Below are 15,874 nucleotides of genomic sequence, written 5' to 3' on the forward strand. Positions count from 1 at the left end.
TGACTTCACCAGGTATGACTTGATAGAAATGGGAAAAGATTTGACATTGAACAGTTCAGAAAACAGACCTATGCAGCCGATTGAATCATGAAAAACAAAAAGAAGAAACTTTGCTACACAATTTTAGGGTTGTACTTTTTCATGGGTGGTGTCGAATATGGTAATTTTAAGGTTCATTTGATTTTATGGCTCAAATGGCTTTTACACTTGAAAATTTATAATTGACACATTGTACAACTTGACTACATGTATTCTGCTGTGTCGCGACCTAAATGCAGGCACTTGTTTCAGAAAAAAAATCCTATATACCTTAATATAACACAAGGTACTTAACTTGCATTTTTGAAAAATGTCAGGTGGCGACGAAGTTCCATTATATGCCGCTTTATAGGCTGTCATCCCCACAAACTTGTTATATCGTAAATCTAAATTGATTTACTTTACAATGGTGTATAACATGCCTACATTTGTTGTCGGAATCATCCGTAGCAATCCTACCAAAGTATGTCAATCGTAATTAACTGTATGATAAGTTCTATTCACAGTCAGGGGTGCTACTTAAACAAGTGATTTCAGTATCACCTATTTCAGTGATTTTTTATATTCAGTTATCACCTATTTAAGTGATTTTGGTGTTTTCTTTGATCTTCAAATGCTAATTTCATTGATTTTCCATATTTTCACAAACTTTTCTATAATTTTCCTACATAAATCAATTATCCCTTTATCTTTGGATACCAATTTCATCAGTGCGCTTGGACAGTAAGTTAGTGCGCTAAGGCTTTAAAAAGTACCCTTGGGAATTGTTCTCTAATCAAATATTCATTAACTAATCTTACTATCAGACAAAGGTCAACAGTATTGGGTGACCTGATTGGTTTTCTTTAGAATTAGAAGGATTTATTTTGAAGTTATGCCCTGATCTACAAATTATTCCAGTTTTTGCATAATCAAAAACACTGTAAAAACTGGCAGGCTTATCAAGCAAATGACAATTTCTGCATGTACATAGTTGTTTTTTCAATGGAATTCTGGTCTTTATACCAATAAAAAAATCAAGCTTGTGGAAAAAATATCCAAAAAATGTTATAAACACTTATTGAAGTGATTAAATTTTTACTTCTCAAATTACTTGTTTCAGTGATTTTGAAAAGTCTGTGCAAAAATTTTAAATATTTCACAGCCAAAATCACTCAAAGAAGTGATTTTGAAATCACTTGTTTAAGTACCACCCCTGACTGATTCATACGAAAACTAAAAGTTTTTTCTGAAACAATTTTTATAATTAATCATTTACCATGTTTACTGCGAGACGTGTATTGCCAATTTTGTGTAGGTTGACGAAATAATTACGATTGACATACTTGGGTAGGATTGCTACGGATGATTCCGACAACAACAATAGGCGTGTTATACACCATTGTGAAGATAAATCAATTAAGATTTACGACATGACAAGTTTTAGTGGGGTTGACAGCCGAGACACAGCATTTTTAATGGAATTTTGTCACCGTATGACATTTTTCAAAATCGCAAGTTAAGTACCTTGTGTTATATAAAGGTAAATAGGGGGGAAAAAATCTGAGACGAGTGCCTGTGGGGGGCCACTCCAGTCATTGCTTCAGTGATTCCCTATATAATCAATAAAAATTTCCCCCTTGGATCCGCCTTTGAAATGGAGAAGATGATTTACTCTCAGTACAGAAAAACCTGGGGTTACACCGTCACTTGTTTAAATTAATATGAGACACGCATTACCTATGAAAGGGGACGAAATCTGAATGAGTTTGTTTTTTTAATTCAAACAGTCATGAACATATTTGAACTTTAAAATCTTACCTTAAAATGGAACGGAAATACTGCAACCTTTCCGATTTTGGTTCTGTTGTTAGGGATTTTAGTTGTGACGTTATTAATGACGTCATATTCAATCAATGTAAACAAAGAAATGCTATCTTCATGATCATCAGGCAACGTTTTTTCATATATCAAGGAATTATTAAAAATAAAATTGGTATTGCTTCCTTCTATATTTTACTAAACTGATAAATATATATTTTAGGCAGCAACCATTTGATTTTCTGGGGGGGGCTATGTTTTTTTTTTTTGGACAATTTTTTTTTTTTTCGGCTGCCGCGAAAAACAATCTATTTTTTTCGCGACAAGTCGAAAACAATTTTTTTCTTTCAATTTTAGCATTACATATAGTGGCAGCTGAGGGTGAAACAAACAATTTTTTTTTTCTCAGAATCAAAAACAAATTATTTTTTTCTCCAAAAACTGGAAACAAACTTTTTTTTCCAAAAAAAACCATAGCCCTCCCCCCCCCCCCCAGAAAATCAAATGGTTGCTGCCTTACTCAAAGTCTCATGCAATCAATACTGGAAAAAGGAAGTAGGTTTCTGCGCAGATGCGGGAAAACAAAAAAATCTGAAAATAAAAAAGTTAACGATTTTGATCGTTGATTTGAAATCATTTCATTAGTAGAATGAAAATTTCATGAATTTTTCCTGATTTAAAATTTTTTTTTTTTAATTTGATTGATTTTTCCATCGTAAAAGGGAACTTCATCCCCTTATCATTATGACAGGACGATTGTCCGGATAGTCCAAATAATTATGATGTCTTGCTAGGCTGTTTTAATTATTTTTTTCTGTGATGCCTTCCTTTCACGTTGTAGCAAGTCGTCACAGAAAAAATTAAAATAGCTTGCAAGAGGCATTTAACGTAATTATTTGGACTAGATTGACATAATTAACTAGTCAGAACTTTTTTTTATTTAATAGATTTTTTAATACATGAAGACCTTTGCATGTTGAGACAATAATCTATATTTTATGAAAATCTAACAAAAAAGGTAAAAAAATATTTTTAGCCAAAGAAGTTTACATGACAGATTTCTCACTCACTGATGTGCGCTTTAATCAATACCCTGTCACAATCCTGACAATTGTCCTGTCATTAGTGTAACCCAAAAAGAAATAATAATTTAAAGTTGACATACTTGGGTAGGCCTGCTATGAATGATATACTAAAACGAAGGTAGGCATATTTTACACCATTGTGTAGATAGGTCAATTTAGATTTATGGCATAACATTAAGTTTTAGTGGGGTTGACAACTTTGAATAAGGGAATTTCGGGACCAGGTGACATTTTTCATAAATGCAAGATATTAAAGTAGCTTATGTAATATAATAAGATGTACATGTACAAATGTATATATGGGGAAAAAAATTCCAAGACAAATGCCTGTGATTATGGTTCATACCAAGGTCCAGTATATATAAAAAATGCAGAGTAAAAAAGAAGACTATTTTATGCCAGAAATCAGTAATCAAGATATGTATGACATCTTATCATGAATATATTTCTTGACTTTTATTAATTATTTTTTAGCTGTTATACTACCAACATTATGGCTGTACCTAGAGAACACATTCCATGCACAACAATATTTCTTGGGACTAATTCTGTCTGCCTTCAGTCTAACTGCAATGCTTTCAGGACCCATGTTTGGCAGGTAAAATCTCATTTGTGGAATTGTACTATTTTAATTTTCTTTGATTTATCATGAATATACATTCATATGTACATTGTCAAGGGGGAAAATGCTTTATATATTCAAATTACCAAGATTTCCATGATTACAGTACAAATATTTAACTAAGGACAATTATGAAATACTTGGTATCTGCTGAGACAAACGTTAACACTGTTGTATGTTAATAACAGCTGGTTAAGTCTTATTCCATTATTTGCATCAAGTTATAAACTAAAAACTTTATACTTGTGTAAACCAGTTTTGTGAGTATGAGATTACATCCTCTGTGTGTGTACTGTATCTGTCCCTATGAGATTTATAAACTTTAAGATTTTGCTTAAAATGTTGTTTACCTTGGAGTTAATTTTTGTCGATACATTGAAACTTAGTGCAAATGTCTATTTTGATTCTGAAAGTGGTGTTGAACATCAACAAACAAACATGACAAACATGAACACATACATAAATATTAAAATAGTCACGAATATTTTTTTTAATGATGTTTTTATTCTTAAATCAACTGTATTTTTTTCAAGATGGTCAGATGTGACACGAAAGCCAAAGTATCCAATGTTGATTGGTGCTGTGTTTGAGATTGGTGGTAATACAATGTACTTTATGGGCAATTCAAAATGGTTTTTGCTAGCAAGTCGACTGATAGCAGGTTTGTAATAACCAAGATAACATGTACTGTTGATTCATTTATTTTTTCGTTGGTATCAATTTTCGTGGATTGCTAAAAACTTTCATATCCGTGGATATTTGATTTCACGTTTTTGCCAATCTTCTGATTTTTGTATACAAAGCCTATTGAAAATATGATATTTGTTGAATTTTTGAATTCATGGTTCACCTATACCCACCAACCTTCAATAAAATTGATACCTAACGAATAATAATGAACCCACAGTTATAATCATGGGACAGATTTTGTTGGCTAGCATATGTAATTTAAACATTTTAAAAGGAAGAAATAAAGAATAGATATGCAGTTACGTGAGACAACAATCCTTGAAATAATTTTGTAGAAAAATGTAAAGAAACTTTTTGTTGTTCTATCTATGCCTTGGGCTGATGAGTTTTAAAAGTGCTACCCGGTACTTATATTATCCATAACAATTGGGATAGCATCTAGGCAGCGTGTACAGTTTAACTTTGTACTCTTTTGTGTAGTACTATTATAGCAAATAAACAAAATCCACCTGTTCATGTGCTGAACACTAGACAAAATCCTTTTTTCCGTGATTGTTTTCTGTCAGACCTGTTTCTTCATTAGCTCACCTGGCCTAAAAGGCCATGGCATGTGAGCTTTTCTCATCACTTGGCGTCCGTCGTCGTCGTCGTCGTTAACAATTTTTCAAACATCTTCTCCTCTGAAACTACTGAATGGATTTGAATGAAACTTAGCTTGATTGTTCCTTAGAGTATCCTGCACAAAGTGTGTGCTTCGATTTTTGATCCGTCAAAAAACATGGCCGCCGTTACTTAAAATAGAACATAGGGGTCAAATGCAGTTTTTGGCTTATATCTCAAAAACGAAAGCATTTAGAGCAAATCTGACATGGGGTAAAAATGTTCATTAGGTCAAGATCTATCAGCCCTGAAATTTTCAGATGAATCAAACAAACCATTGTTGGGTTGCTGCCACTTAATTGGTAATTTTAAGGAAATTTTGCAGTTTTTGGTCATTATCTTGAATATTATTATAGATAAAGATAAACTGTAAACAGCAAAAATGATCAGCAAAGTAAGATCTACAAATAAGTTATATGACCAAAATTGTCAAATGACCCCTTAAGGGGTTATTGTCCTTTAATGACAATTTTTCACAATTTGTTCATCATATTTGCTAACTTTAAAAAATCTTCTCCTCTGAAACTGCTGAATGGATTTGGATGAAACTTAGCATGATTGTTCCTTAGATTATCCTGCACAAAGTGTGTGCTTTGATTTTTGATCCGTCAAAAAACATGGCCGCCGTTACTTAAAATAGAACATAGGGGTCAAATGCAGTTTTTGGCTTATATCTCAAAAACGAAAGCATTTAGAGCAAATCTGACATGGGGGTAAAAATGTTCATTAGGTCAAGATCTATCAGCCCTGAAATTTTCAGATGAATCAAACAAACCATTGTTGGGTTGCTGCCACTTAATTGGTAATTTTAAGGAAATTTTGCAGTTTCTGGTCATTATCTTGAATATTATTATAGATACAGATAAACTGTTAATAGCAAAAATGTTAAGCAAAGTAAGATCTACAAATAAGTCAATTTGACCAAAATTGTCAATTGACCTCTTAAGGAGTTATTGCCCTTTAAAGACTTTTTTCACAATTTGTTCATCATGTTGACTTACTTTAAAAAATCTTCTCCTTTGAAACTGCTGTATCAATTTCAGCCAAACTTAGGCTAAATGAGTTTTAGAGTTTCAGAGTATCTAGTATAAATTTTATATTTCATTTCCTTGTATGTCAAGAAACATAGCTCCTATGGCTAAAATAGAACATAGGAGAAAATGATTTTTTTTTTGCTTTTGAAGAAAATAGGACGATTCAAAGAACATTTAAATAAATTGAAAAGCCAAAATAATCATTGATATGAGATTAAACCAAAAAAATTCAGGTGAGCGATTCAGGCTCTTGAGAGCCTCTTGTTTTTGTTTTGTTATAAGTAGAACTTGACCGTCTCATTGACATGCTCCACATCTGGTTTATTTATATACTTTTCTGATTTTTATATATTTTTCTGATTTTAGGTGTTGGAGCAGGAGCTGAGTCTGTGATTTTAGCTGAGATATCTCGAGTGACCACTGAAGCAGAAAGAACGGGAATATTATCAACAATGATTGCAATTAGACAAAGTGGCCTTTTGATAGGTACATGTGTATATATTTACTAAAAATACTAGTAGACAAAGTATGCTCTTAAAATAGGTACATGTTTTATATACACTTCCTTTAGACAAAATGACCTTTTGATAGGTACATGTGTATATATTTACTTCATTTTATATTTGTCTGTAAAAAAAAGACCAATTTTGTCCTTTTTTTCCTTAATGAAAAAAATTACTTCCTATTCATGCAAACAACTGAAAAGGCTCAATACTAAATAGAATTTAGTTTTACTTTTTCACACTTAAAGTAAAAACATAAGTGCTAAAAGTATTTATTTCATTGGGAGGTATATTCTCTCATGATAATTTTCTTTGTTTTTTCAGGGCCTGGTCTAAATGTTTTTCTTCGACTTGCCAACTTTAACATTGGTCCATTCAAAGTGAACAAATACACAGACCCTGGGGTAAGGTAGTATATCTAAATTTTAAGTCTTTTTTGTATGTGACAGTGGAAAAAAAAGATAATATATATATTTGGTAATACATGTATTGTATATGTACTTTTTTCACAAGTACTTATGTTCAAGACTTCTTTAGATCCCTACCCATGTCAAGCAATTCAGAATATTGAATACCATGATATTTTATTATCAAAACAGTTATTGTGTACTGGTATATAAAACAATTTAATAAAAAAATACAGAAAATGCATGAGGTATAAATGTTTCTATACTGTACATGTTAACAATGGGAGATAACTCAACTCCTATGTACATCTAAGACATATTGAGGAGGCCAAATTAATTGGTTTAATAGTTGTTTGGATTTGAAAAAATCTGTTATAAAAGATGATACTAATTAAATAATTTTTTAGATTATTACAATTTAACAGACAGTGTATGCAATATAAACTAAATTTGAATTACCTGACCTATTATCTTAAGTTCAAATTGAAAAATGTCTTTAAAAGCCAGAACTTTGTATTAGGTACAGTAAAATAAAGATGTCTGAAATGTCCAGTGTGAATCTGAAATATACACATGTATATGAATCTTTTTTAATTATTTATTTTCTTTCCAGGCTTTCATGGCATGTCTATGGACATTAGAATTATTATTACTGCTACTGTTTTATACTGATTTACATAAAATAAAAGAGCAAGAGCTTGAAGAGGAAAGAGTGGTTGATCCTGTCATATCTAGTCATTCTAATGACACATTATCCAATCAGAATCCTCCTACCTATGACACTGTGATAACTGGTCCCAATAATTATGATGTCAGTGCAGATATTGAAGGAATCCAGTCTACCACTGAGTATGAGAAACAGATAAGTGAAGTAAAGACAGAGGAACCAGTCACAAAAGAAAAACTCAGCGGGGCATTCTTTTATAAAAGTAAATTATAAACAATTTAATTTGAGACAGAAATAGCTCCTTCTCTGAAATTGGAAGGGAAATTCTTTTGATTTTTGGTGTTTTAATGCCAATTTTAAGCACCGCTTTTGGGCTATTTCGTGGCAGCCAGTTTTTATTGGAGGAGGAAGCTGGGAGTGCCTTTGAAGATTTGATGATTGGAAAAACCTTATAGACATTAATTAACATCATTCAATGATTATTAGGTGGCAAAGTTTTGGTTAACATAGTTCCCATAAACCCTGAGGAAAATATTTTTTTCATTTCTTCTCATATCAAGTTCAACTTGGTAATTTATATCAAACTTTATATGTCTTCCTTCAGTTTTTTATCAGTATCATTTATTTATTGAGAGTTTAAACTAATATCTGTTTCTGTCTTTTAAAATGTTTAAAAAAGTTAACTCATTTTATTTGGTTAACAAACTATTCAGTGTTTGTCGTTTGTAGCAAAATATTTTTTTTCAGTCTAGCTTTTACTTCTTCATTAAATATTAGTGTTGTCATTCTGTCAAATCCAACAGTTTCTCATGTATCTTTGAACCCATTAACCTGTTAACTAGTTATTAATCTGATGTTTAAAGTCCTATCTGTAGTACCCTACAAATGTACATTTTTATGACATGATAAATTGAAACTTATCCTTTGGCGTTATATAAGGCTTGGCTGTGAGCACTCTTTGTGGCTTTAGTTAAAATAATATTTGGCAATTTGTGATAAAATTACAGTTTCAATGTAGGAGGCACAAATATGACCTTACCAGACCTTTTTCTTTAATGCAAATTTCAAAGTAACCAAACAATATCTTAAATTCTCCTTAACATATATTTAAGAAATATTTTGTTGTGTAATAACTATGATATCTGTCAAACAAAGGGAACTAACTCTTCATTATCTAATTTTCTGTTTTCAGTGTATGTCAGAGAAGAAATTGTCACATTACTTGGTGTACAGTTTATAAGTTTATTTAGTCAAGTGTCTTTAGAGGTAAATATAAATAATTTCAGATTGATAATTTGTTTAATTTGAAAAAAAAATTGATAAAAAAGTAAAATGATAGAAAATAAGGACAACAAAAGAAAGTACTAATCTTATTTTTATAAGTTCATTTATATTTTGTAGCATAAAATTATAGTTATTAGTTATTCATCCTATTTAGATATAAATTAGAATGAGTTTAACATGTGCCTACTGTAAACTTTTCTTTGTTTAATAACTGATTGAGACTATGGTCAGTGCCTCTTTGTTATTGAATGCATATGAGCCATATAGTTTGTATATGAGTCCCTGAATGGTGTTACATTTATATTATATTCTACTCTACCAATTTTTGCCTTCAATACACAATTTAAGACTCAAAATTTAATATTATTATACATGTGTGTCATCTTACTTGTATTTATAGCTCTCTAATTACCTAACAGATATCCTTGTGCAACTAATCATTTAAGAATTTTATTTGTTTGTAATTTTTTTTAAGCTTACCAATTTTTAGACATGGGGCTATTTAGAGCTCTAATTTGATGACTAAATATTGTTATTTGTAATGTTGCCTACAGAAAATATTTATTTTCAGACAATGGCTACTCCACTATCCAATGACTAAATATTGTTATTTGTAATGTTGCCTACAGAAAATATTTAATTTTAGACGATGGCTACTCCACTATCCAATGACTAAATATTGTTATTTGTAATGTTGCCTACAGAAAATATTTATTTTCAGACAATGGCTACTCCACTATCCAATGACTAAATATTGTTATTTGTAATGTTGCCTACAGAAAATATTTATTTTCAGACAATGGCTACTCCACTATCCAATACACTGTTACACTGGGGAGAACTGGAGAATAGTCTGATGTATTGCTGTGCTGGGGTAGAGGTAACTATTAATACTGGGGATTTATTATTTTTCAATAATTTAAGTTTGGATGTAACGCGTCTTCTGATTGGCTGACGTAATTATGTTATCAGCCCATAGACATAATTTAGTCACGTGACCGTGACATCATCAACGTTTTTTCATGGTTTTCTACGGTTTAAAATGGAATTTAGAATTAAATTATAAGAAATGACTGTAATATTTTTTCTGTCTATTCGAAATAACATAAAAAATGTGGTGCACACTGTTAAATAACCCACTATGTGCATTATTCAGTGTGCACCAATTTTTTTATGTTATTTCTTCATAGACAGAAAAAATATTACAGTCATACCTTAACTAAATACCAATTTTTGTGGATTTTATGGGTATAAGTGAACCACGAATTTAAATGTTCAACGAATTACAAATTGTACATAGGCTTGTATGCAGACTTTTCCAGAACCACGAAATAAAAGTCCATAAAAGTGTTAATTTTTTTTTTCAATCAACGAAAATTGGTACCCACTAAAATAAATGAATCCACAGTATTCAAATTTTGATATTGTTACATACTCTTATTGTCTATGAGCACCTTCATTTCACTTCCAACATTATATATTTAGGTAATAGCTGTTCTCACAAAGTTCCACTACTTATAAAGAAGTGTAAAACAGCATTACGAAAAATCAGTTATAAACATTTAACTGAAGAAATCGCCTTGGAATGAGATAAAGACAACAGATTTTATGACAACAATTTATTGTTTGTAAACATATAGCTACCATTGTCTTATTATTTTATTATTAGGGAAAATGTATCTTCGTTTTAAATAAGAAATGAAATTTGAACAGTTTTCAATTATACAAATTTTCATTGTAAGTGGAAAGGAGTCATGATTATGAGTTAATGACAAAACAAACTGAAAAAATTCTTTTAAAAGACTTTTGTATATTGAATCAATATTATAAAGGCTATGAACTGCAGATTAACATACTGATCATCAATTTGTTAAGACAGATTATGATAGAAAAAATGTATTTGATTGTCGTATTATACATTATGTAATTTTAGATTATACTGGTATTTATATTAGTACGGATACTAAGTAAACATTTGAAAGATAGAACAATGATATTAATGGGATGTTTTTTACTGGCTATGGCTAATGGATGGCTTATGTACGTAGTACCCAGAGCCTATAATGGTAAGTTATAATATGAACATAAATCTTTCTTTTTTATACCCCTAATAGATGGCTAAATATGTAGTATTAGACTAGAGAACAGATATTTTGTAGTGAAATTCAAATTTGATAGAAAAACATCTAATTTAAAGAAAATCGCACTACCGGTAGTTAGCACTATCCAAAAAAGATTTACACAGAGACTTGTACTACTTTCAGGACTTTTGTGACAAATCATATCAGAATTATAGAAAAGTCTATTGGCTCTTACTCAAGATATAGACAATGTCATGTTAAAAGAGGTTACTAATTCAGTTTTACAGCTTTAGACATACTAAATTTTGACCTTTTCAAACTGGACCAAATCACTACTCTGCCTAGAAATTCATGCCCCAAATTTTTTCACATGTAATTTCATCTTACTTACTTTTTTTTGCATAAAACATCAAATTAATGAATTTTGGAAGGTATATGAACAAAAATTGCAAGCTATACACTGTCGACACTGGAAAACACAACACAAATATGTGTCCCTAGACCAAAGCTAAGTTAAAAGAACATTAATCTGTCTTGCAATTGCTAAGGCAGCAACCATTTGATTTTCTGGGGGGGGCTATGGTTTATTTTTCTGGACAAATTTTTTTTTTCGCCGCATCTATTTTTTTTGCGACAAGTCGAAAACAATTTTTTTCATTCAATTTTAGCATTACATATAGTGGCAGCTGAGGGTGAAACAAACAATTTTTTTTTCTCAGAATCAAAAACAAATTATTTTTTTCTCCAAAAAATGGAAACAAACTTTTTTTTCCAAAAAAAAACCATAGCCCCCCCCCCCCCCCCAGAAAATCCAATGGTTGCTGCCTAATGGATGCAGCTTGCTTATGTATAAAAAAAGGATTATTTTTTTCACTGGGCCTACAATGAATGGCTTTCTGAAACAAAATTCTGTTTCAAGTTGCACATTTGTGCAGTGAATATTTATAAAAAATATAACTACTCATAGTGTCTGATTATAGAAAATAAGAAAAAAACAGTTGATCAAATTGATTGAACAGACAATAGTACATGTAGTAACAGAACATTATAACAGTATAATAAAGGAAATAACAAATAAATAGCTGAGAGAGTAACAGAACAGAAAATATTTATTAGTTGACAATATTTTCCTATGGTAACAATCTGCTCTCACCCTGTACTATTAATATTTATATAAAATTGAGAATGGAAATGGGGAATGTGTCAAAGAGACAACAACCCGACAAAAGAGCAGACAACAACCTAAGGCCACTGATGGGTCTTCAATGTTGCGAGAAACTCCTGCACCTCGAGGCGTGCTTCAGCTGGCCCCATAAAAAAATGTATACTAGTTCAGTGATAATGGATGTCATAGTAAACTACAAAATATGCACAAGAAACTGAATAAAAAGTCCTACAAGACTAACAAAGGCCATATATTATAGTATGCCATAAGAGCTTACTGTTCAGAGAGTTGATTTTTATTTTTTTGTATTCATATTTGCAGATACCCCAGCAGAAAATATATGGAAGTTTGTGATAGGGATAGCTTTAGACATGTTAGCACTACCATTTTTATTTACTTGCAGTATGTCTTTATATACAAAGTTATTACCAAAAGAAATCCAGGGTAAGTTCTTAATTGTCTAACACTTTGCTGTGGGCATTACAGAGTTAGAGATCACCTTTTAACCAACATTTATGTCAAACCTGAAGTTTAAATGACATTTACATTTTATTGTCCGCATTTAATTTGCTGCTGATTGTTAAACAGTCATCCAGTATCATCATCAAGTTCAAATTTCAAATACCTTTAAAAGTAGTTTTCTTTTTCTTTCAACGAACAAAATATTTCCATTATCCTCTCAATCAATCTCAGACCTGGAAACCCCAAAAATAGGAAATAAACAATTATGCCATTAAAAATTACATATTTGCTTCGCGTCACGGTGCAGAGCTATTATTTTCAGTCGAAATACACACAATCTTGAATAAATGACTTATCACATAAAGATTCTGATTGGTTGCATTATAATGAGGCTGAGATACAGCAACAGCTATTGGCTTAAATGAGATAAAGAATAACAGACTTTTCTCGTCCAGGATAAGACATCAAATGCCAGAAAATTAACTATGTGTATTTCAGTTCTGATCAACTGTCATTAATTCATGTTCGCTTTATTATGCATACATTTTACAGATAAATTCAATATTGAAATATCAATTATTAATACTTGTTTTATTGCTTTGTTACTACTCTGCAATTTGCATGTTTTGCTTTGCTAAACAATTTTTATACAATGTTTACAAAAAGGCATTATCTGTATTTTATAACTTCTTACAATATAGGAACACTTCAAGAGTCGTGTATAAATTTCTAATTGTTTAAATTTTAACAAGAAATTATAATTTTTTAAAAGCATGCGTGTATAAAGCACACTCTTAAAGTACATCCATTTTATATCAATCAATATCTAAAAATACCACATTTCCAATACTAATTTAACAACCAAATGCACACATATAACCTTAAATTACTGTAGAGCGAAGCAGTCCCTAGCTTTTAAGAAAGCTAAAACTTATTTGATTATTATTTTGTATTTTTTGTAGGATTAAGTCAAGGTTTGAGAAGAACTACAGTCGGACTTAGTACAATACTAGCTCCACTATGGGCAGGATCCACGTTGAGATGGCCATATCTAATGTTTGGTGTCATGCTGAGCCTCCTAGGTGTATCTTTGGTAAGTTTTACATGTGCTCCACTATGGGCAGGATCCACGTTAAGATGGCCATATCTATATTTGGTGTCATGCTGAGCCTCCTAGGTGTATCTTTGGTAAGTGTTACATGTGCTCCACTATGGGCAGGATCCACGTTGAGATGGCCATATTTAATGTTTGGTGTGATGCTGAGCCTCCTAGGTGTATCTTTTATAAGTTTTACATGCGCTCCACTATGGGCAGGATCCACGTTGAGATGGCCCTATCTAATGTTTGGTGTGATGCTGAGCCTCCTAGGTGTATCTTTGGTAAGTTTTACATGTGCTCCACTATGGGCAGGATCCACGTTGAGATGGCCATATCTTATGTTTGGTGTGATGCTGAGCCTCCTAGGTGTATCTTTGGTATGTATTGCAGTGAAATCTATCTATCAAAAAACTTTTAGAACTCAAAGAATTACTTCATTTCTTTAATATTATTCATGGGCAGTTTTATAAATACAAATATATAAAACTTAGCTTCAGCCTTGGGTAAAATAATTCAACCTTTTGGGATAAAATTGTCTCTTGCTTTATAATGGTAATTTGTTGTGCTGTTATCATTTTAGAAAATCCCTGTACCAAGTCAAGAATTTAACAGTTCTTGTCCAAATGTCACACAATTGGAGCTTCCCTGCCAACAAATCAGGGGACACAAGAAAGACTGAAAACAAAGAGAAAAAAAATATCCCTCTCTTGCTTATGAACTGCAATATTTCTCCACTCTAGAAGGGAGAATGGGCTTTAAGGGGCAAAATTGGCCCCACTTCCAAATCTTTTGATATTTCATTCAATTGGTAGCTTCCCTGTCAACTATTCAGATGTTATACAAAAGAAAGAATGAAAACACAGAGAAACCAATTCTCCCTCTCTTTCCTGAAGCACAGCAATATAACACCACTCTAGTCATACTCACTATTTGAGTAGAGCAGAAAAAGAAAATGCATTTAAATTTGACAATATCAAATAAAAATAGGGAAATGTGGATTGATTGTCAATAAGACAATTAACCACCAATCATACCACAACTTCTAAGTTTTATATGTCTGTCTATCTGATGTATATGAAGTGTATTCAGAGCATTTCTCATTTATTTTTTACTTGTGTTTTTTAGTTGATGTTGTTATTGTCCTTTAGTCGACTGTTGCCTTCTTCAAAGACCCAAAGTGACATAAAATACAAGTCAGCAGAAAATATACACACAGACAACAGTTCAGCAGCTAATAACAGCCTAGCAGGAAACAGTTCAGCAGTTAATACAACTTTTAAGCAAAACAGTGATATGAATGAATCCACACCTTTACTGTCATAATATTGTGATAAGACAATACAAAATATTATTTATATGTTTCTAATAAATGTATCATAAAAGCATTTGTTGGCATTTAATTGTGTACTGTCAAGGATTTGTATACTATACAAATCCTTGGTACTGTGGATTCATTTATTTTCGTGGATACCAATTTTCGTGGATTCAGGAAATATTGTATTTTTGTGGATATTTTATTTCATGGTTTTACCAAAGTCTTCATAAAGAGAACTTGTACTTTGTTGAACATATAAATTTGGGGTTCACCTCAAACCACGAAATTCACAAAAATTGGTATACCACGAAAATAAATGAATCCACAGTATTACCTATTACCCCTGCCACTGAATTTAGGAGGGAGTAAAACATTCAGTCTGTCAAATAGGCGATTTTATTGAGTGAATGATTCTGCTTGATTTTGTATCACTATTTATATAAAAAAGAAGATGTGGTATGATTGCCAATGAGACAACTATCCACAAAAGACATTAACAACTATAGGTCATCGTACGACCTTCAACAATGAGCAAAGCCCATACCGCATGATCAGCTATAAAAGGCCCCGATAAGACAATGTAAAACAATTCAAATGAGAAAACTAACGGCCTTATTTATGTAAAAAAATGAACGAAAAAACAAATATGTAACACATAAACAAACAACAACCACTGAATTACAGGCTCCTGAATATTTGTATATATTATAAAAAAGAAGATGTGGTATGATTGCCAATTTGAAAACTCTCCAAAAGAGACCAAATGACACAAAAATTATCAACTATAGGTCACTGTACAACAATGCGCAAAGCCAATACCGCATAGTGAGCTATAAAAGACTCTGAAATGACAAATGTAAAACAATTAAAACGAGAAAACTAACGGCCTAATTTATGTTAAAAAAAGTGAATGAAAAACAATTATGTAACACATCAACAAATGACAACTAAGTACATTTTT

General features: G+C 31.4%; 1 protein-coding gene across 1 annotated transcript; it reads left to right on the forward strand.

The window, feature by feature from the left end:
* The first annotated feature begins 15 nt into the window (after positions 1-15).
* LOC139502028 (major facilitator superfamily domain-containing protein 8-like) lies at positions 16-14,975 on the forward strand. Its single transcript, XM_071291350.1, has 12 exons — positions 16-160; positions 3,399-3,522; positions 4,080-4,207; positions 6,297-6,416; positions 6,758-6,837; positions 7,454-7,769; positions 8,700-8,773; positions 9,588-9,671; positions 10,725-10,857; positions 12,359-12,481; positions 13,462-13,592; positions 14,724-14,975. Exons 1-12 carry the CDS (start codon positions 88-90, stop codon positions 14,919-14,921), a joined length of 1,584 nt encoding a protein of 527 aa, XP_071147451.1. The 5' UTR covers positions 16-87; the 3' UTR covers positions 14,922-14,975.
* Positions 14,976-15,874: the final 899 nt, after the last annotated feature.

This window comes from Mytilus edulis, chromosome 13 (assembly GCF_963676685.1).
Source record: "Mytilus edulis chromosome 13, xbMytEdul2.2, whole genome shotgun sequence".
Taxonomy (NCBI): Eukaryota; Metazoa; Mollusca; class Bivalvia; order Mytilida; family Mytilidae; genus Mytilus; species Mytilus edulis.